The 21,883-nt window shown below is 16.0% G+C and overlaps 3 protein-coding genes and 2 non-coding genes across 5 annotated transcripts; 1 reads left to right on the top strand and 4 right to left on the bottom strand.

Moving 5' to 3' along the window:
* Window positions 1-1,513: 1,513 nt before the first annotated feature.
* PADL01_0509800 lies at window positions 1,514-1,669 on the bottom strand. The gene has a single exon (XR_003699326.1). It is a non-coding gene; the product is annotated as a small nucleolar RNA snoR04 (non-coding RNA).
* A 1,384-nt stretch (window positions 1,670-3,053) lies between these two features.
* On the bottom strand, window positions 3,054-6,368 carry PADL01_0509700 (conserved Plasmodium protein, unknown function; the record flags this gene model as incomplete). Its single annotated transcript, XM_028685456.1, has 12 exons — window positions 3,054-3,134; window positions 3,228-3,285; window positions 3,362-3,443; window positions 3,617-3,704; window positions 3,818-3,907; window positions 4,007-4,167; window positions 4,302-4,941; window positions 5,055-5,128; window positions 5,253-5,338; window positions 5,458-5,609; window positions 5,777-5,889; window positions 6,068-6,368. 12 exons carry the CDS (start codon window positions 6,366-6,368, stop codon window positions 3,054-3,056), a joined length of 1,926 nt encoding a protein of 641 aa, XP_028536953.1.
* Window positions 6,369-7,048: 680 nt separating this feature from the next.
* On the bottom strand, window positions 7,049-8,095 carry PADL01_0509600 (conserved Plasmodium protein, unknown function; the record flags this gene model as incomplete). Its single annotated transcript, XM_028685455.1, has 1 exon — window positions 7,049-8,095. The coding sequence occupies one exon, from the start codon at window positions 8,093-8,095 to the stop codon at window positions 7,049-7,051; it is 1,047 nt and encodes a 348-aa protein (XP_028536952.1).
* A 7,770-nt stretch (window positions 8,096-15,865) lies between these two features.
* Window positions 15,866-15,945, bottom strand: PADL01_0509400. Its single transcript has one exon. It is a non-coding gene; the product is annotated as a tRNA-Leu (tRNA).
* A 3,201-nt stretch (window positions 15,946-19,146) lies between these two features.
* On the top strand, window positions 19,147-21,660 carry PADL01_0509300 (topoisomerase I; the record flags this gene model as incomplete). The annotated part of the gene is made up of 1 exon (XM_028685454.1): window positions 19,147-21,660. The coding sequence occupies one exon, from the start codon at window positions 19,147-19,149 to the stop codon at window positions 21,658-21,660; it is 2,514 nt and encodes an 837-aa protein (XP_028536951.1).
* Between the last annotated feature and the right edge of the window lie 223 nt (window positions 21,661-21,883).

Genomic DNA, 21,883 nt, shown 5'->3' with positions numbered 1-21,883 from the left:
AAGATAAAGAAATAGAAATAGAAAAATAATTTACATATTATAAGAATATATCATGTCCATATTTAAAATAAATATATTTTTTTTTTTTTATAAATTCATGATAAAGAACTTTATTTATTTATTTATTTATTTTATTTTTTTATTAATATTTCACTGAATATTATGTATGGAAAAAATATACTTATTTCGTAAAAGTATAATTATATAACATCAAAGTTTTATGAAAATAACACATAATTTTATTGTTTTATAAAAAGAAATTGAATTTTAAAGATTTCCCAATGTTTTTTGTCTTTTTTTTTTTTTTCATTTATTCTTTTATTAAGTGGTTATAAAAGATAAAAGAATATAATATTTACAAAAAAGAAATATAAAATTAGGTATACAAATGTTGAGGCCTTTTAACATTTGCTCAAAAAAAAAAAAAAAAAAAAAAAAGTATCAATTAATATAAATTAATTATATCTGAAACTTATATATTTATACATATAATATAACGAATTAGTATTAAGGTTGTATGAAAATACAAGTATGGCTTATATTATTATTATAAAATATATCATATATATACTTTTGGTTGTTTTGCCTTTTTGATACACATATATATAAATATATATATATATTTATTTATTAATAACGAATTAGAAATCGCTTAAAAATATCTTCAAGTTCAATGAAAATACGAATCAAAAGAATTGAAATTTTTTTTTTTTTAATAGTATCATGGTTATATTGAACCTTTTACATTATCTCTTTCTAAGTATGCATACAAAAACATTATTAAAATAGGAATAACAATATTCCCTCAATATATATGAAATATATTACTATATGTTATTAGAATTGTTTCATAATTTTTACATTCATTAAAAAGGAAAGTATTATTTCTTTTGTTTAAATAAAATTTTATGCATATATAATAATAGAATTTTTTATATGTACATATTTAATATAATGCTGTAGCATTTTAAAAAAATTTCATTTCATTCATGATATATAATAACTGAGAATAGATATTTTAAAATAACATACAAAAAGGAAATACTCATTTGTAAAATGGGCATAAAATATTTCTCAGTTTTAAAATATAAACATTTATCTTTAATTATAAAAATATACATAATATGCATCTATATATATATATATTTAATTTTTTTTTTTTTTTTGTGATGAAACTTATCATTTTGTAATTTTTACATATAAATATATTTATAAATATTCACATTATAAATATATATCATTTGAGGATCATTGAATATAATCAAACAAAAAAATTGTAAGGCATGGGGGTTTTATCACAATTATTATAAAATAGAATTTTTAAGATTTTTACTTATTCATATATTTAAATTAATACACTATACTTAAAATATACTTAAATTGGAAAACTTTTTATTTTTTCTTATTTCGCATATAATTTTATTATAAATTTATATCAGAGTTATAAAAATATTTTTTTTAATTTTTCATAAAAAAATAAATATAAATTATGATATTTTTTTTGAAAATAAAAAAAAGGCTCTGCTATCTTACGTTTTATCATCTTAAAATAAAAAATTAACAAAATAAATTTTATTAAATTTTATTTATCAGATTTTTAAATTTAACGCAATTTTTTCTTCATCGCCTTAATAGCTATATATTTATGCTGCAGTCTTCGGTAAAGAAGACGATGAAAAAAAAAAGAAAATAAAAAAAAAAAAAAAATTATATTATTTTTTACAAAACAATAAAATAAAAAAAAGGTATGCGAACATGGGACCAAAAAGTGTTATTTTTATTTTCTTTTTTTCAGTATAAAAAAGTGTTAAACTAGCTAAAAGTATATATAAAAAAACATTTTATACAATAAAATGCATGCAAGTATATATTTTATATCTGTATATATAATATATTTAAAGTATATATTTTTTAAAATACTTTTATATATATATTTTATATAATATTAATAATACCTTATATATATATATATTTAATTTGTTTAAAAAAAAAAAAAAATTACATTAAATAAACTATATTCAAAATAATTTTCTTAAATAAAAGGAAAAAATAAAGTTTAAACATTTTTTAAAATATAACAATAAAAAATTAAAAAAAAAAAAATTAAATTATTATGAAGTATCTTTTCTATATTCAATTAAAGGGGTGACATATAAAAGTAGCACAAGAATACATTACTATATAATATATATATGTGTATATGTATATATATATATATATATATATATATATATATATTATACATTTCTTAGCTGTTTAATATATTTATGTTGGCATATATTCGATTATATAATATATATTATCATTTGTGAGGTTATAAATCCGTATAACTTATTATTTATTTATTTTCCAAAACATTATTAACTTTTTTTCATTTTATGAATATTTCAAAATTATTGTATCATATGAATTTTTTTATTTTTTTCTCCTTTTTTTTTAAATATAGAAAGATGAATTCAATTTATATATTGTAATATTAATTATTTTTTCTTTCATTTTATCAATTATACATTGCAACTTTTAATTATGTGATTATAATTTTCAGTGTTATTATCTCTTTAATTTTGTTATTGATTCCTATGTATCTATTTTATTTTATTTATCAATATATTTTTAACTTTATCATTCCAAGTATATAATATAGAAAAAATAAAATGTGTTGCTACCCTCTATATTTAAAAATGCAAATAACGTACCTGTTGTATTTTTAGGATAACACTTTAATTAGAATATTTAATTTATATATATATATAATACATTCATTTAATATGTTATTTTGTTTCAAAAAAAAAAAAAAAAAAAAAAAAAAATTTATATTTACACACATATTAAAATGTACAAAAGATTATGAATTGTATATATTTTAAAACGTTTTTAAAATAAAACAACTTGTTCCATATAAGTAATATTCATTTTATATGAACTTTCAAAAATATAAAATGATATATAAACACAATTTTGTCAAATTATATTTGTATGAGAAATTAAAAATGTATTATTCTATGTTATAGCTCTTTAATACTTTTTTCTATAAAGATAAAAGTCTAAAAGGTTTAGTTTGTTTTTTGCTCCCAAATACATATATTTCCACTGGATAATGAACAAATTATTTTATTATTTGCAAGTATAACATTCTGTAAATATTATTAATTGAAATTAAATATATCCATTGAATATAATTTTATGAAACACAAATATAACTATATGTCTTTATATTATTTTTTTACTTTTATTGGGAATTCATGCTTTAATACTCTAATAAACTTTTTTTCCACAACATTAAATCTAACAAAATATAAAAAATAAAAAGATTTATTTTTAAAAACAATATGTATATATTAACCAATTTTGTTTTTTATACATTTTAATTGTATGATCTTCTGAAGCTATAAATAAATATTTATTGTTTTTATCCATCGGACATTTATTTGCACATGCTGGTCCTAATTCATATATATATATATATATATATATATATATATATGTATATATAATTAAAGAAGAAAAATATAAAATAAAATTAGACGAAATTATATTATAAATATAAAGAATTAAAAAAAAAAAAATAATAAAATAATTATGAATATGAATATAAAATTTTGAGTAATGGTTGAACCTGCATCTATATTAATAAAACATTTATTTGTTCGTATGTCCCATATTTTAACAACACCACCAGAATCACAAGAAATTATCCAATTTGTCTATATATAAAAGTTTGCAACATTAATTGTTTTGATTCTTATAGACACATTATATATATATATATATATATTTTATTATTTATAATATTTTTTCAATTTTTAATGTATATTACGTCTTTGTTGAAATTAGAATAGTTACATGGGAAATGATGCCCATAAAAAGTATTTTCACATAATCCACTTCTCATATCCCATATAGATACCTATAACAAAAAAAGTAAAATTATTCTGTATAGATAATATTAATCTATTATTATTTTATTTTATTATTTTATATATATATTTTTTTTTTTTTGTATTACAGTTTTATCCACGGATGCACTAACAAGTGTTCTAAAATATGGATGAAAATTTACAGAATTAACACTATCAACGTGACCTCTTAAAATTTGTCTTTGTCTTAAACTATTTATATCGAATATTCTTATTGTTTGATCCATTGAAGCAGAAGCAAAAAAATCACCTAAAAGATAAATTCAAAAAAGATATTGGTTTTATATCTCTATATATATTATTAAATATTAAGCTTTATTCTATTTACATAAAATATTTATTTACATATATGTATATATATATTTTGATAATAATTTAAATTACCTTGATGATGGAACGATAAACTCCATATAGGCCCTGTTGAATTTTTAAAAGTATGAACACATTTTTCTTTTACTAAATCCCACATTTTTATTTTAGAATCTCCACTACATGTACATAAAATATTCCCCTTGTTATTAAAACATATATCTCCAATCCATTTTTTGTGTCCCTGAGAAGCCATTACTAATTCATAATTCATGCTACTCCATGTTTTCCACAAACCATCATCTCCTCCCGTTGCTAATAAATGAACTTCATCATTGTATGCAAGACCTAATACTGCATTATTATGAGCATTAAAAGATTTTTCAATATTTAAGGATGTAATAGATAAATTAAAAATATTATCGTTCTCATTATTTTCTTCAATAAAGGAACAATCAGCATTTTCATTGCTAGGCCAAGGTGTATCTTCTCTTTTTACATTATCTTTTCCTAAATTATTTTTATCAGTTTTTAAAATATTATGCGATGCTTCACTTTCCTTTGCATTTATTGAAGATATATCAAGTGTTGAATCATCTAATTTACTACTTCCTAAGATATCTTTCAATCTCTCTATATACTTATTTAATCCTTCTATTTTAGCATCCCTTTTTTCTTTTTCCAGGACAACCAACATTTTTTCTTTAATAGCAGACTTAAAAAAAAAAAAAAAAAAAAAAATAATAATAATAATAAATAATTTATTTTTTTCATAATATTAATTTTCCCTTTAAATATTCACAGTTTAAAGCTAATATTTATACATACTTCATATTTCACTTTTATTTCATCAACAGAATTTTGAATTTTTTCAATTTCATTTTTCTGTTTATGTATTTCTTCTATTAAAAAGGAAGAGATTATTTAATTTCAATGTCTTATATATTTTTACAAAAATTAAAAATATATTTTCAAATAATTAAACATTTAATATAGACATATATACATTCTTATAAAAAACTATACTATTTAAAGTTTCCTTTTCTTGGAGGACCCGTTTATGATGCATAATATAATAATCTCTTTCTTTTATAATTTTCTGAATTTTTTTACTAATATAAAGGGAAAAATATATATATATATGAATAATAGAAAAATATAAAATGTTTAATTGGATTAGACAATGTAATATTAAACTTTTCTTATTTTTTCCTGATCATTAGACTTATACTTTGCATCTTCTAAAGAACTTTGAACTTCTTTTGTAAATTTTTCGTGATTTAAAAAATCATTTCTTAATAGCTCGTTTTGTGTAAATAAATCTTCATATTCTATTTTTCTTAGATTATTAATATCGTCTTGAAATTTCTTTACATATTCCTTCTAATATACAAAAATATAAATATATAATATGCATATTTTTTCATTTACATTTTTGTTTTAAACGAAAATAATAAAAGAATAATATAAGAGAGAATAAATTGTAAATAAAAAAAAAAATATGAAAAAAAGTTAAAAATTAATAATTTTGTATATGTGTAATATAGAACCTCAAATACTTCAAGAGTTTCAATAAATTCATGTTCAACCATAAAATTGTATATGAAAGATAAAACCATAGGCAAATGTTTCCCATTAATAGAAAAGGATTTTGAACTTTTGTCTGATTTGTATAAATATGAAGATAAAATAAGTCATAAAGGATAATAATAATGAAAAAAAAAAAATATATATATATATATATATAAATTTTTTTTTAGATAAAATGTATATATGTATATAATTATATTGTATAATATTTAATAAATTGAATATTTTTATTGTGATTATTTTTCTCTTACCTGAATTTATTTGATTCTTATTAAAACTTGAAATATTAATTACTTTAACATTTTTTAATAAATTTTCAAAATTTTCTGAATTTTCACTATCTGATCCCAAACTTGATTCTAAACTTGGATTATTCTCATAATTTTTTTTAATTTGCTCACTTTTTTCATTTTCATTATTGTTATTATTGAGGTCTTCTTTACTATTTGTTGTATCTTCTATTAATGATGTTGTATTATATTCTTCATTTTCAGTTTTTTTTATTATTGGTTTCTTCTTTTCTGAAATGTTTTTCTCATTAATTTTGACCATTTCTAATATAATTACATCCGAAAAATTCACATTAATTAGTTAAGCATAAAATATCATTAATTAATAAAAATATGGTATTTTTATTTTTTTTTAATAATGTTTTTATTTATAGGTTAATTTATTTTCACAAAAAATATATTTTTTTTTATTTCTTTATTTTTATGTATTTTTGTTTTTTAATTGTGTATTTTGTAAGTGGTCTACAATACTACATTAAATTTATTATATGTATATATATATATATATATATATATAATAGATGTATTTCTTAAATAACTATATATTAATATTTTTAAGAATATACGGGCATTATGTTAATGAATTTGATTAATATTTGTGTCTGTTTTATATTTTTCTATAAATAATTTATTCATATATATTTTCATTAGGTAAAAGAGAAAAATATATGAAATAAAAACATTGTTTAGAAGAATAAATAATTTATAAAATAAAAGGTAAAAAAAAAAAAAAAAATTTATTATATTAAATTATAAATGTGTGCAAAGTCTACATCCGGAATATATGAAAACATAATTCAACAAATCATATTCTATAACAAAAAAAAAATATAAAATACTTAAAGAAAGGACAAGTTAAAATAAAACAAAACTGTTAACATTTTTAAAATAAAATATTTTTTTATGTAAAAGAGGAGAATAGCAAAAATTGTTAAAAAGGTTTTATGTCTTATCACATGTCATTAAAAATTGACATGATAAGTTATTTAAATTTAAATAACATACGCCCAAATTTTTTTTTTTCTTTTTTTTTATGTTTTTTTTAATTGAAGGACTTATATCATCGAAAATATTAATATGTTGTTTTGAGGTATAAATTATCTGATTGCCTTTTTCACTAATATTTCTTGCTATCGATTTTTTATGACCATCAATCAAAGACAATGATTGATTTTTTTTTAGTTCATTTTCATTTATTATGCGTGAAATCATATTGTCTTTAACTAATGTATTACTAATTTCGGTGTTCAAATTCAAGAAATTGTTTGTATTATCTTTTATACAATTATATTCGATTAAGTCACGTTTGGTAATTTTTGATTTTTTATTATGTTTGTATTGTATTTCTGGAATTACAATGTTTTTATTAGTATAAACAGAATTAAGATCACGATAGTTCATAATTTGTTTTTCTATATATGGAATATTTTTTAATGGTAAATAGTGTCTATGTTGATTTTTCATTGCAACATACATGTAATAATCAAATGGATTTTTATCTTTATTTATTATATCATATTTTTGTTCAATTTCAAGAGTAAAATATTTGTTATCCATTTTATTTTTAAAATATGTATTTTTGTATGTTGTTCCATTAATACTGTAAGTATCTAAATAATTGGAATTAAATGATTTCAAATTATTAAGGCATCTAATTGGATTATCCTTTTGTTCTTTATCATTCTTAGTATTTCCCTTATTTTGATTTAATATATTTTCGCATTTTAATGTTTTGTTTTTTTTTCCTAGAGAAAAAACGTTGTTGGTGTTTTGTACATTTGTATTATTTATTTTAGAAAAAGGAATTTTCATGGGACTTAATATGTCTAAAAAGGCATTTTTAATTATAGATGTTTTACATTCGCAAGGGAATACAATCATTTTATGTTCCATTGGAATTATGCTCCTGCTGTATTTATTAAATTTATCATTATCGTTTCTTATTTCATTCATTTCATCATTTGATTTTATATTTTTTAATGATAACATAATAATATTTATTTTTTATATTTTAAGTAATAAGGATTATGCACATATTTTATATGTATATAATATATAAAATTAAAATGATATGAGAATTATAAACAAAAACAAAAAAACAAAAAAATAGGGTGAATAACATTTTTATATATTAATTTTTTTCATTTTCATGTATTTATGAAACATATAATTAATCCAATAAAAAATATGATTAAAGATAACAATTTCACACAAAAACAAGAAACAATATAAATTTTTTTTAAATATACAACTGTTTTTATGTAGAACAACACATATAAAAATAAAGAAATACAAGTGCTTATTTAAATATAATAAAATATAATTGGCAATTTAACTTTTTTTTTTTTTTTTAATATATAATAAAATGAACTCTTATTTTCATATTCGTACATTCACATATGTGAAAAATTTTTAACAGCATTTTTTTTTTCAATTCAAATTATATAGTATAATTATTTTTTTTTTTTTTTCGTTTGCAATATAAATGTGTAGAACAATGACTATTTATATTTAATTTAAAGGAAAAAATATTTATATATATATATGTAATTGTTATTTTTCGTATTATATATAAATAATACATTTTTCATTTTTGATACCTTCTATATTTATTGAGGAATGAATATTATGATCAATGTGTAAAAACAATTTTCCCAATATAATTAAAAATAATAATATTACAATGGTTTTTCAAAATTTCAACTAATTGTTAGAATATGGAAATTATCACTTTCATTATTTCATTATTCGTGTAAATTATGATATATTTCATTTGTAAAATAATATTCCTATAATATATTTAAAGTCTATATAAGAATGAATTGCACATAAATAAGAATAATGCCTTAAAAATATTCAATAGAGGTATTTTTTTCTTTCTTTTTTTTTACAATATAGACTAAAAATAAATGAATTGAATTTAATTACATTTTGTAAAAGATAACAATATAAATTTTCATAATGTTAAATCTATAAATGTAGGACAACAGTTAAATTAAGGTTCATATAGTATTATAACTGTAAAATAATATAATAGAAAATAATGTTATATATATATACATATAAAGTTTTATTAAATAATAACAAAAGGCATGAAAAGAACATATATATAGGAGTTCCAAAATATTATTACTAAAGCATTTTTTGAGGTTAAAATTTATCCTTCTTAAATGCAAATATATATATATATATTGTTCATTATAAAAGACTATGCATTATTCCTTATATTCTATTTATATGTATTGTATATTTTTGTTTATCAGTTTGTATTGTAAATATTATAATATTGTTAATTTTTTTTTTTTATATTAATAACTTTTTCACATTTGAATAAATATAATTCATTTGTAAATAATTCGAAATTTTCATTTCATGTTTTAATTAAATATAAATTTTTTATTCAAAAGTTTTTAGATGAGTGTATATATTAATATTTTCCTTTTCATTTTATATACATCATGCTATTATAAAAATAAACTATTATATCGAATTAACAATTATTTATATTACACAATGTATAATATAATTTCTTAAAAATAATAATAAAATAAAGAATAAATATATTTATTGTCTTAATTTAATTTAATTTTAATTAAATAAATATATATAATTAATTATTTAATTTTTATATTATTTATCTAATCTAATAAATAATAAAAATATAATAATTTTAATATTAATATATTAAATTATTCTTTTATTTTAATAAAATGATACACATATTAAAATAATATATTAAATTAAAAAATATTTATAAACTTTAATTATTTATTTTAAAATAATAATTAATTATTTAATTAAAATGTATATAAATAAATAAAATTTAATAAATATATTATATAATTAATTAATTAAATATAATATATAAATTAATTAAATATAATATATAAATTAATTAAATATAATATATAAATTAATTAAATATAATATATAAAATTATGTTAAAGTAAATAAATAAAATAAAATTAAATAATATATATTATTAATTTAATTTTAAATATTATAAATATTATTTTAATATTTTAATTTTATTATCTATTTAAAATAAATTATATAAAATAATTAATTTTTAAATTAATAAAATTTTAATATAATATATATAATTATTAATTAAGTTGCATTTATTTAATTATTTAATTTAATAAAAATTATTGATATATTAAATTAAAGTTATTATTATATATATTATTAATATATATTTATTAAATAATTAAGAACATATTATATTTTTTATTTAATTTAATTAAATTAAATATTATTTAATTATTAATATATTAATTATTTAGACTTAATATTGTATTGTGTATTATAAAATAATAAATAAATATATTAATTAATATTATTATTAATAATAATTTATTTAATATATTAAATATAAAATAATAAAAATATTTATTATTTAATTAAATTATTTAATTTTATTTAATTTATTAAAATAATTATTTTATTATATATTAATTAATATAATATATATTAATAATTATTATTATATATATTTAACATTAGTTATTTTAATTAATAAATATTTAATTAAATATAAATATATATATAATTAATTTAGTGTATAACTTATTTAATTAATTATAAAATAAATAATATATATTTATATATTATTAAATTAATTATTTTATTTAATTATAAATATTTAATAAATAATATTATATAATATATATTTTTTTAATTTAATTATTATTATTATTAAATTATAAATTATTATTATATTATATATATATATATATAATATATTTTATTAATAAAAAATAATTATTTAATAATATATATAATTTATTAAATAAATAATTAATTTAATTAATATATATAATTGTTATTATTATTTACACACAATTATATATATATTATTTAATATTTTATTAATTTAAATTAATTATTATTAAATTTTTGATATTATACTATTTAATATAATTAAAATAATAAACATTATATAATAATTATTTTTTAATAATATTATAATTATTAATTTAAATATATTAATTAATTTAATTTATTTTTTAATTTAATTATTATTATTTATTAAATATATATTATTTTATTTATAAATATATTATTAATTTAATATTCATTTAAATTAAAATATTATTATTTATTTAATATAATTAATATTAAAAATTTAAATATGAATTATATATATATAACTATTTATATTAATATATTATAAATTAATTTTAGTTTATATTATATTAAAAATATATTAATTAATTATTATTATTTTATAATTTATTATTATTATTTAATTAATTAATTATTTATTATTATTTAATTAATTATTTATTTATTATTTAATTATTATTTATTTATTATTATTTATTTAATTAATTATTTATTATTATTTAATTATTATTTATATATTTAATTATTATTTATTCAATTAATTATTTATTATTATTTATTTAATTAATTATTTATTATTATTTAATTATTATTTATATATTTAATTATTATTTATTCAATTAATTATTTATTATTATTTATATATTTAATTATTATTTATTTATTTAATTATTATTTAATATTATTATTTATTCAATTAATTATTTATTATTATTTATATATTTATTTAATTAATTATTATTTATTGTTAAAATTTAAATATTAATTAATTATATATATAACTATTTATTTTAATATATTTATTTTAAAATTAATTTTATTTATATATTTAAAATATTTATTTAATTTAACAATTATTTTATTAAATATAAATTATATTATTTCTTAAATTTATTATTTTAATATAAATATAATATATATGTGTGTGTTTATAATATTTAATTTAATTATATATAAATAATTATTATATGAATTTTTATTAATATTTATTTAAAATAATTAAATTTATTATTATGTGGAATTAATTTAATTTTTTATTTTTATATATATATATATATTATATATATAATTTAATACTTATATTTTTAATAAATAAAATTAATTTATTTTAATATTATTAATTTAATATATTTTTATGTTAAAATTTTATATTAATAATATTTTTTTAATTATTATATATATATTAAAGTTAAATTATTTAAAAAAAAAAAAAACATATTTATCAGTCTTTTTTTGTTTTTAAATATCCTTTATTTATTTATATGATATTTTTTAATTTATTATATAATATCTGTTATTGTTTAATGACATTTTCATATATATTATTTTTACTATATAATAAAAAATTAGCATAATTTTTTTTTTATATGCTTATATTTCAGAAAATATATATATTTATATACAATAATAAACCTGTGTGTAACAGTGATTTAAATAATTATAGAATTCTTAAAAAATACATTTGTGAATATTCAATATAACAGTTTAATTCATCATTTTGTATATTTACATATTTTCCATTTTACTCTTATATAAATATATATTCCACAATTTTAACGTACAATAATTGATATGATTTTTGTGTAGTTTCTTTTTTTATGTAACTCTAATATATATTTTGTACTATATTTAAAAAATTTTAATAGGATTCTTTGTATTAAAAGTTATATTCATCTATTATTATGTTATTGAAATTACAAAAATTTGGAAATGTCAAAGAAACCTAGTAATATTTATAAAGACCATTATATGATTCATTAGAAATAACCACGATTTATGAATGTATAATATATGAATATATATTTGTATGAACTTGAACATACACATTATTCATATTTAGTATATTTATATAAAATATAATTTTTTTTTCATATATAAATTATATGTAATGGAATATAGAATTGGAAATATTTATGAAAAATAAGAAAATATGCTTTAAATATTTTTCTTCTTATTTTTGTTCTAATGTTTTTTTTCAAAAAGTTCATGTAAATTTTAAACAAAAGAATATTGTCTATAAAGATTATTATATATTTGACGAAATATTTATAAGGGACTATTATTAGTATAAATATGATGGAAGTAAAATATATAAGTAGTGACAAATGTAATTGAAAAAACACAAAGAAAACGACATTTTTATTAAAACCCAATATCACATAGTTCTTTTACTAATATTTTTTTAACGTTATAACATATTATATTTAATTTTTTTGTATCATATTAATATGTTTTAATTTATATCTTATTGTAATTAGATTTTAGTTTATTTATTCAGATCCTTTTATGAATAAACGTTAAAATTTAAATATAATTTTTTGTCTTATATCTGAAACTTTTTGATTTTAAAATTCATAATATATTGATGAACTATATGTAGTTTAATATACATTAATTGAAAAACTCTTAAATTAAAACATAAAAAAATGCTAACAGTACACATTTTATTTTGTCAAAAATCGTAAACTATTAAGAAAGTAAAAAAACTTTAGAATAAAAATTATATGAACATTGTACTTAATATGTAAGAAATAAAATTAAAAAAAATATATATGCCAAAAAAAATTTTTTTTTTTGTCTTGATAAAAATAATTATATAAAGAAATATTACATATTCGTTTTAAATAGATAAAAAAGAAGTTTATAAAATTTTTTTTATTTTTATTTTGAATATGTAGTATAACCAGAATAACATTATTTGTCTAAACAGTTTTATTTGAAAAATAATAAAATATAACATAAAAAAAAAAATAAATAAAATAAAAAAATAAAATATATTATTTCAAATAGACAATGATTTAAACAAATAAAACATATATTAAATTATGGGAAGTTCTAAGTGTTGGAACCAAAATAAAAAAAAATTCATTAAATATAGTATCATGGACACCGTTGGTTTATTGATACATGTTTAGATACCAAAGGTGGGTAACAAATATGAATGGCATTTATAGATATTAAAAATTTAAAGGTATCCCCTTAAAAAATAAAATAAATGTTAAAAAATATATTAATTGAGTATTTTCAATTGAAACTTATTTAAATTGTAAGTGTACATATATAAATGTAAAATTCAAAATGCAATTAAAAAATGAAATATTATTAAAATTTTTTCATCATGCGTAAAAAACTTATAAGGACCTAGAAATATAACCCTTTCAATAAAAAATAATAAAATAATAATATATATTATATATTTCTAACATTCTAGAAACATATATCTCAAATTAGTATTAAACTGTTCTTTCGTAAGAAAAAATTTAAAATAATGTTTATATACATAATGCTTCTTTTTTTAAGAACTTTATAATGATATTACTGAAATTTTTTTATAATGAAAAAAAATATAGAGAGAAAAATTTTTATAATTTAAAAATGGAAAATAATATGTTTTATAACATTACAAAACATATTTCTTTTATCTTTTGCTCTTTTCTTCTTCTGCTTATTATTTTTTTTTTTTATAGAAATATATTTTGTATTATTCAAGAATAATATTTTTTTTCAAAAATTTTATAACATTACAATGTATGTAAATGTGAAAAAAGTTTATTCCCTAATTCTTCTTTTTTTTTATTCTTAGTATCTTTTACAAGACAAACAAGTATCAGTTAAAATAATATATATATAACACAGTGGGACATAATACTAAATTTTATAAAATAAGTTAATGAAAAGTTAATGTTCATAAATGTATCCTTTTCTTTTTCGGTACATTTGTCTTAATTTCAATAATTTAGAATTAAAATGTTACTTAAATGTGTATTTGTTTTATTATATATTTATATAAAAAAAAAAACATTTCTATAATATAGAATTTTAACAATTATGTTTTATTTCTATAACAATATTATATTGTCTTTTTATGCCTAACACCACTTTTAGAATAAACATAGAAATAATTATATTATGGTATTTCATTTGCTTATATGTGTTATATATTTTATTTGCACTTCCATGATATCATAATAATGTTTATCTTTTCTGAAATTTGTAATAATTCATATTCATTTAAATCATAAATTATAAAATAGGAAATTGTTTTAAACATACAGAATTAATTATATATATATATATATATATATATATATATATATGTTGTCTGGTTTATCTTAAGATCATATGAAACAATGTATTAGTGTTATTAATTTTTTTTTTTTTCATATAACTTTATATATAATCTATTAAAGAATTCATTATAAACAATTCTTCTAGACGATAAAGTTTACACTTCATGGGAAAATGCTTTCAAAAAGAATGAATTACTTTTAAGAATATATGAATATTTTTTCATTCTTTATTTAAGTTATATATATTTTTTCTTTTTGATTTTATAAGTTTAGCATTTATAAGTATATACAGTTAATGTATTAAATTATTCTTAATGAACATTTTTTATTTAACAAGAAAAATAATAAAGTTAAAAATATTTAAAAACTGTTATTTATAAGTTTCAGAGATAGAAAAATAAATTAATAAGAAGTAATATAAAATGATAAAAATACTTTTTTAAATTTTATAATTCCATAATTTTTACAACGTTCATTGTTCTTAACTTTATATACACATATATGTATATAATGTGAATAAAATAAATTTATTATTTAGTTATAATTTTTTTCAAATCTATGATATCCACATAATATGAATTAAAATATTATTTATACATGATTTATTATTATTAAAATTTAAAAACTTTATTTTTTTATAATTAAAGAAATATAAATTTATTTTATATTACAAAAATATTCTTCTTATAATTATCTACATATATATTATAATAATATTATTTTATATATAAAAGGTAATACAATTTTATTTATATATTAAATTACATATGGAAACTATATATATATATAATATTCATTCAAAATATGTTTTAATATAATCATAAAGTTAAAACTCAAACTTTGTCAGGAGTGGGGTTCGAACCCACGCCCTTACGGACAGCGGCCTAAACGCTGCGCCTTAGACCACTCGGCCATCCTGACAACATGATAATATATAATTTTTTTCTCTAATTGATTAAAAAATTATACTATGATTTTTTTTAAAAAATCAGATACATAATTCATTTTTTTTGATAATATGTCAAATATTTACATGGAATTTTTTAAGAAAAATTGTTCTCTATATTTGAATATTAATTTTACTTATACGTATATATAAATTATTTTAATATTATTAAACAATATATGTATTTACTATGACTTACATTTTATTTTTTTTTTTTTATTCTACATATGTATGAATCCTAATAATGTATATAAGAATTAATAATGAAAAATTAAAATTTATGGGAATTTATGTTTAGTGAAAAAAAAGAAGAAGAAGAAGAAACATTTCCCCAATCAGAAATATTAAAAGACTTTAAAGGTATAATATATTTGGAATATATGTTAATATTTTATTATTTTTAATATGTTTCTCAAAAATACAAAGACATATTTGGTTTAATAAAGTTGTAACAGAAAAGAAAAAAATAAATAAAAATTAATAGAATAAACTAAAAATTGTTTATATATATATAAATGATGAGTGAAATGAGATATTATGTTGTTTTTCTCCAACTTTAATTAATACGATATATTATGTTTATAGAATACAATATTGACTAATTCTTGTTTACTATATTATATATATATATATATTTTTTTTTTTTTTTTTGAATTATTAAAACATTTCAACCTTTTTGAAGCATTTTTGAAATTATGCTGTCTTATATATATTATTAGGTGAATATGCTAAATGGAAGAAGCAACCATAAGAAGTGTATAGTTAAAATTTATATTGATATATATAATATATATATGTATATAATTTTCTAAAAAACACGAAAATTAAATATATATAAATGGATATTAATATAAGAAAATAAATTATTTCAAATGAAGCATATTGTTTATATTATGAGGAGTGATATTTTAATTTTCTATAATATTATTATGAACAGTTATTATAACAAGTGTAATTATTTGAGAGTTATAAAAACGTTACAATTTTTTTTTTTTTTTACTTTGATATATAAAAACAAAAAGAAATTCTTACAAAATAAAAATGAATACCTTATACAAATAGCTGAAAGGTGTAAATATATATATAAAATATATTTTTAAGAATAACGAAAATAAATACAGAGATATATATTTTTAAAAACTATATAATATATTGATTTTAATAAAATTTAGGGCTTTATTATGTTAATGTAAATTATGTTCTCAATTTGAAAATTTTTTTTAAAGAACATGATATATTACTACTAAATATATAATTTTACACTTTACAAGTCTTTTCAATTAGACTTTTGCAAAATATTATATTATATATTAGAAACAAGTGAATAAATCTATTAAAATAATTATATGAAGAAAAGAAAAAATAATACAAAAAAATAAAATAATAATAATAATTATTATGTATATGAAAAGGATAATATGTAATCATTTATATTATTATTATATTAAGAATAATTAAAATACAATTGCACATGACTTGAATGGCTTAATATTTTTCATAATAAAATATAATATATATTATGTATAATGTGCATTTATTATATGTTATTATTTAAAAAAAGAAAAATAAAAGTATGCTTTTCTAGGAAATGTATTTTTTAACATGTATATATCCCTTTGGCCACATTTAATAAATTAAAAAAGTAAAACCAATAAAATAATAATAAAGGTGGACACTACAATATTATATAATCATATTTAAATACTGTTGTGTGTATATAATGATTAATATAGCTTTCTTTTTTGGGTATGTATAATATATATATATATATATATATATATATTTATTTATATGTTTCCCTTATGAATTTATCATTTTTTTTTTTTTTTTTTTTTGGGTTTTTTTTTAGAAGTATACTAATACAAATTTATTTCTGAATCACGTTTAAAACAAAAAAATATTATGAAGTGACTATTAGTTTTTAAAAGACAATTACATTTGATAAATTTAATATATTTCGAAGATGGAAATATGAAATAATCACGAAAGAAGAAAAATTTTGTTTTTTAGATATTACAAAAAGTTTTTTTTATTTAAGATAATATATATATTATATATATAATATGTAAAAAATTATTATTTCTAATTCTAATTTTTATGTATTTAATGTTTGTAATATATATGCACATATTTATGTATACATTTTTTTTATTATACGCTCATAATTTTTTTTTTTTTTTTGAAGGGGGGGAGCGGGCTGCTTTATTAGCACACTATAAAAATATAATATATATTTTTACATATATATATATATATATATATTTATATTTATTTATTTTTAAGATCAATTTTAAAGGGAAAAAAAAAAAAATTTTACTTTTTGAAAAAATATATTCTTTTGCTTTTTTTTTTTTTTTTTTGGCGAGTGTTATATGAAAATAATGTAATTTTTTTGTTTTATTTTGTTTTTATATAATTGAATTTATTATACATTTCATATTATAAAGTTAAAAAAAGATATAAGAAAATAAGGAAAACAAGGATAAAAAAAAAAAAATAAAATAAAGAAAGAAAGAAAAATAAAGAAAAAATTAAGGTAAAAGAAAAGAAATAAAGGTATCAAAAAAGAGTAATTTGCTTTTCAATGTAAAAATTTCTAAAAGAATATATATATATATATATATATATATATATATATTTATTTATATGTATACAATATATGTTGTATGTATTTAATATGGAAAAGTAAATGTTACAGAAATATTGAGAATTATTAAATTGTAACTAAATGTATTATATGTTTTAAATAATAATTTACCTTTTCTTTATCCTTTATTTTTTTTTTCTTTTTTTACACCTTTTTTTTATGTAAGAAATTATAATTGAACTCTTTTTAATTAATAATGTATTCTTAAGTTAATTTCACATATTTGGAGTATTTTTAAGTATCTAAGGAATTTATATGTTTATATTTTTTTTTTTTTTTTTTTTTTTTTTTTATTATTATATATTTGTAATTTTTTTATGGAAAGAGCATATGAAGATGAAACAAATTTAATAATATTGGAACAAAATAGTTTAAAATTTATATTTTTTTTAACACAAAAGTGTTAGAAGCTTTTCCTATATATATTTATATTTATTTATATTTTGTTCATATTTTATATTTTTATTATATTATTTTTTTTATTTTATTTATTTTTTAATATATATATATTTTTTTTTTTACGCGATCAATGGAAATAAATGATAATAATAATAATATCAAGAATGATAGTACTTCCGACGATGATATATTAATTAATAAAATTAAACAAAACTACGGTAATAATAAATCATGTAATTCTCGATCACCCAAAAATGATTCTATAAAAAACCAAAAGAGTAATTCTGAACTTGGTATAAAAAAGAACACCAAGAAATCATTAGGTATAAAAAAAGAGGAGGAAAAAAAAAAACAAATAAGAAAAAGAAAAAATGATGAAACAAAAGAAAAAAATAATTTGAAAGAGGGAAAAAAGAAATATGTTAAAAAACAATCCACAACAGTAAAAGATGAAACCAAATTAACGAATGTTATAAAAAAAGAAACTCAAACTAATAAGAAACCTAAAAAATTACTTAAAAAATCAGAAGAAAATTTTGAACCAATAAATAGATGGTGGGAAAAAATAGATGATCAAACAGATATACAATGGAATTATTTAGAACATCGAGGATTAATATTTTCTCCTCCATACGTTCAACATCATGTACCAATTTTTTATAAAAGTATAAAAATTGAATTAAATGCAAAATCAGAAGAATTAGCTACCTATTGGTGTAGTGCAATTGGTAGTGATTATTGTACAAAAGAAAAGTTTATCTTAAATTTTTTTAAAACTTTTATAAATAGTTTAGAAAATGATAATATTATAAAACAAGAGAATGAAACGAAATTAAAAAAAGGAGATATATCTAATTTTAAGTTTATTGATTTTATGCCAATCAAAGATCATTTATTAAAATTAAGAGAAGAAAAGTTAAATAGAACAAAAGAAGAAAAAGAAGAAGAAAAAAAAATGAGAATGGAAAAAGAATTACCATATACATATGCATTAGTTGATTGGATTCGTGAAAAGATATCAAGTAATAAAGCAGAACCACCTGGATTATTTAGAGGAAGAGGAGAACATCCAAAACAAGGTTTATTAAAAAAAAGAATTTTTCCAGAAGATGTTGTAATTAATATTAGTAAAGATGCACCTGTACCACGATTATATGATAATATGTGTGGACATAATTGGGGTGATATATATCATGATAATAAAGTAACATGGTTAGCTTATTATAAAGATAGTATTAATGATCAAATAAAATATACTTTTTTATCTGCTCAATCAAAATTTAAAGGATATAAAGATCTTATGAAATATGAAAATGCTCGAAAATTAAAATCATGTGTTCATAAAATTAGGGAAGATTATAAAAATAAAATGAAAAATAAAAGTATTATTGATAAACAGTTAGGAACAGCTGTTTATTTAATAGATTTTCTAGCATTAAGAGTAGGAGGAGAAAAAGATATTGATGAAGAAGCAGATACTGTAGGTTGTTGTAGTTTAAGAGTAGAACATATTAGTTTTGCACACGATGTACCTTTTAAAAGTGTAGATACAAAAGAACAAAAATCAAATGATGAAAAAGTAAATAAAATACCATTACCAATAAATTTAGAAAGTATTTCATCAGAAGATTGTTATATAACTTTAGATTTTTTAGGAAAAGATAGTATACGATATTTTAATACAGTAAAAATAGATAAACAAGCATATATTAATATTATAATATTTTGTAAAAATAAAAATAGAGATGAAGGAGTTTTTGATCAAATAACTTGTTCAAAATTAAATGAATATCTAAAAGAAATTATGCCTACTTTATCAGCTAAAGTTTTTCGTACATATAATGCTTCAATTACATTAGATCAACAATTAAAAAGAATAAAAGAAGTTTATGGAAAAACAACATACTCATTATATTCTGGTGACACAGAATTACACAAATCGAAAAAAAGAAAATCTAGTCATTTAACTGCAGATACACATGTATTAAGTGATGCAAGTGATTCTACTATAAATGATGTAAATAACGAATATGATGAAAATGGAATAAATAAAAAATTATCATGTGCTACTACTGTAGGAAAAGAAAACGATGTCGATAATAAAAACTCACCAATAGAAGTTGATGTTTCAAATATAAATGAACTTATTAATTTTTATAATAATGCAAATAGAGAAGTAGCCATATTATGTAATCACCAAAGAAGTATTCCAAAACAACATGATACAACTATGTCAAAAATAAAAAAACAAATTGAACTATATAATGAAGATATAAAAGAATATAAAAAATATTTGCAACATTTAAAAAAAAATAGTGATAAAAAATTTGTCTTTGTTTCGAAAGTTGCTACTTTAGATGGAACTTTAAGACCAAATAAAGTCAAAGAAAATATGAAAGAAGAATCTTGTAAAAAAAAACTAATTACTCTTATAAAAAAAGTTGAATTATTAAATAACCAAATGAAAGTAAGAGATGATAATAAAACTATTGCTTTAGGTACATCTAAAATTAATTATATGGATCCAAGAATAACTGTTGCTTTTTGCAAAAAATTTGAAATACCCATAGAAAAAGTATTTAATAGAAGTTTAAGACTTAAATTTCCTTGGGCCATGTTTGCTACAAAAAATTTTACATTTTAAAAAATAAATAAAATGAAATAATAGAAAAGTATAATAAATATAATATTATTGTATAATAAATGATAGCACACATATGTACATATATATATATATATATACATATATTTCACATATTGACAATATAATTTTTTCAATACAAATTGCTTGTTCATTTATATATATATATATATATATATATATATTTTTTTTTTTTTTTTTTTTAATTTTCCGATTATATTATAGG

This window comes from Plasmodium sp. gorilla clade G2, assembly GCF_900097015.1.
Source record: "Plasmodium sp. gorilla clade G2 genome assembly, chromosome: 5".
NCBI classification, from domain to species: Eukaryota; Apicomplexa; class Aconoidasida; order Haemosporida; family Plasmodiidae; genus Plasmodium; species Plasmodium adleri (nom. inval.).
Note: the sequence above shows the minus strand (reverse complement) of the source record. Positions and strands in the feature narration are given on the sequence as shown.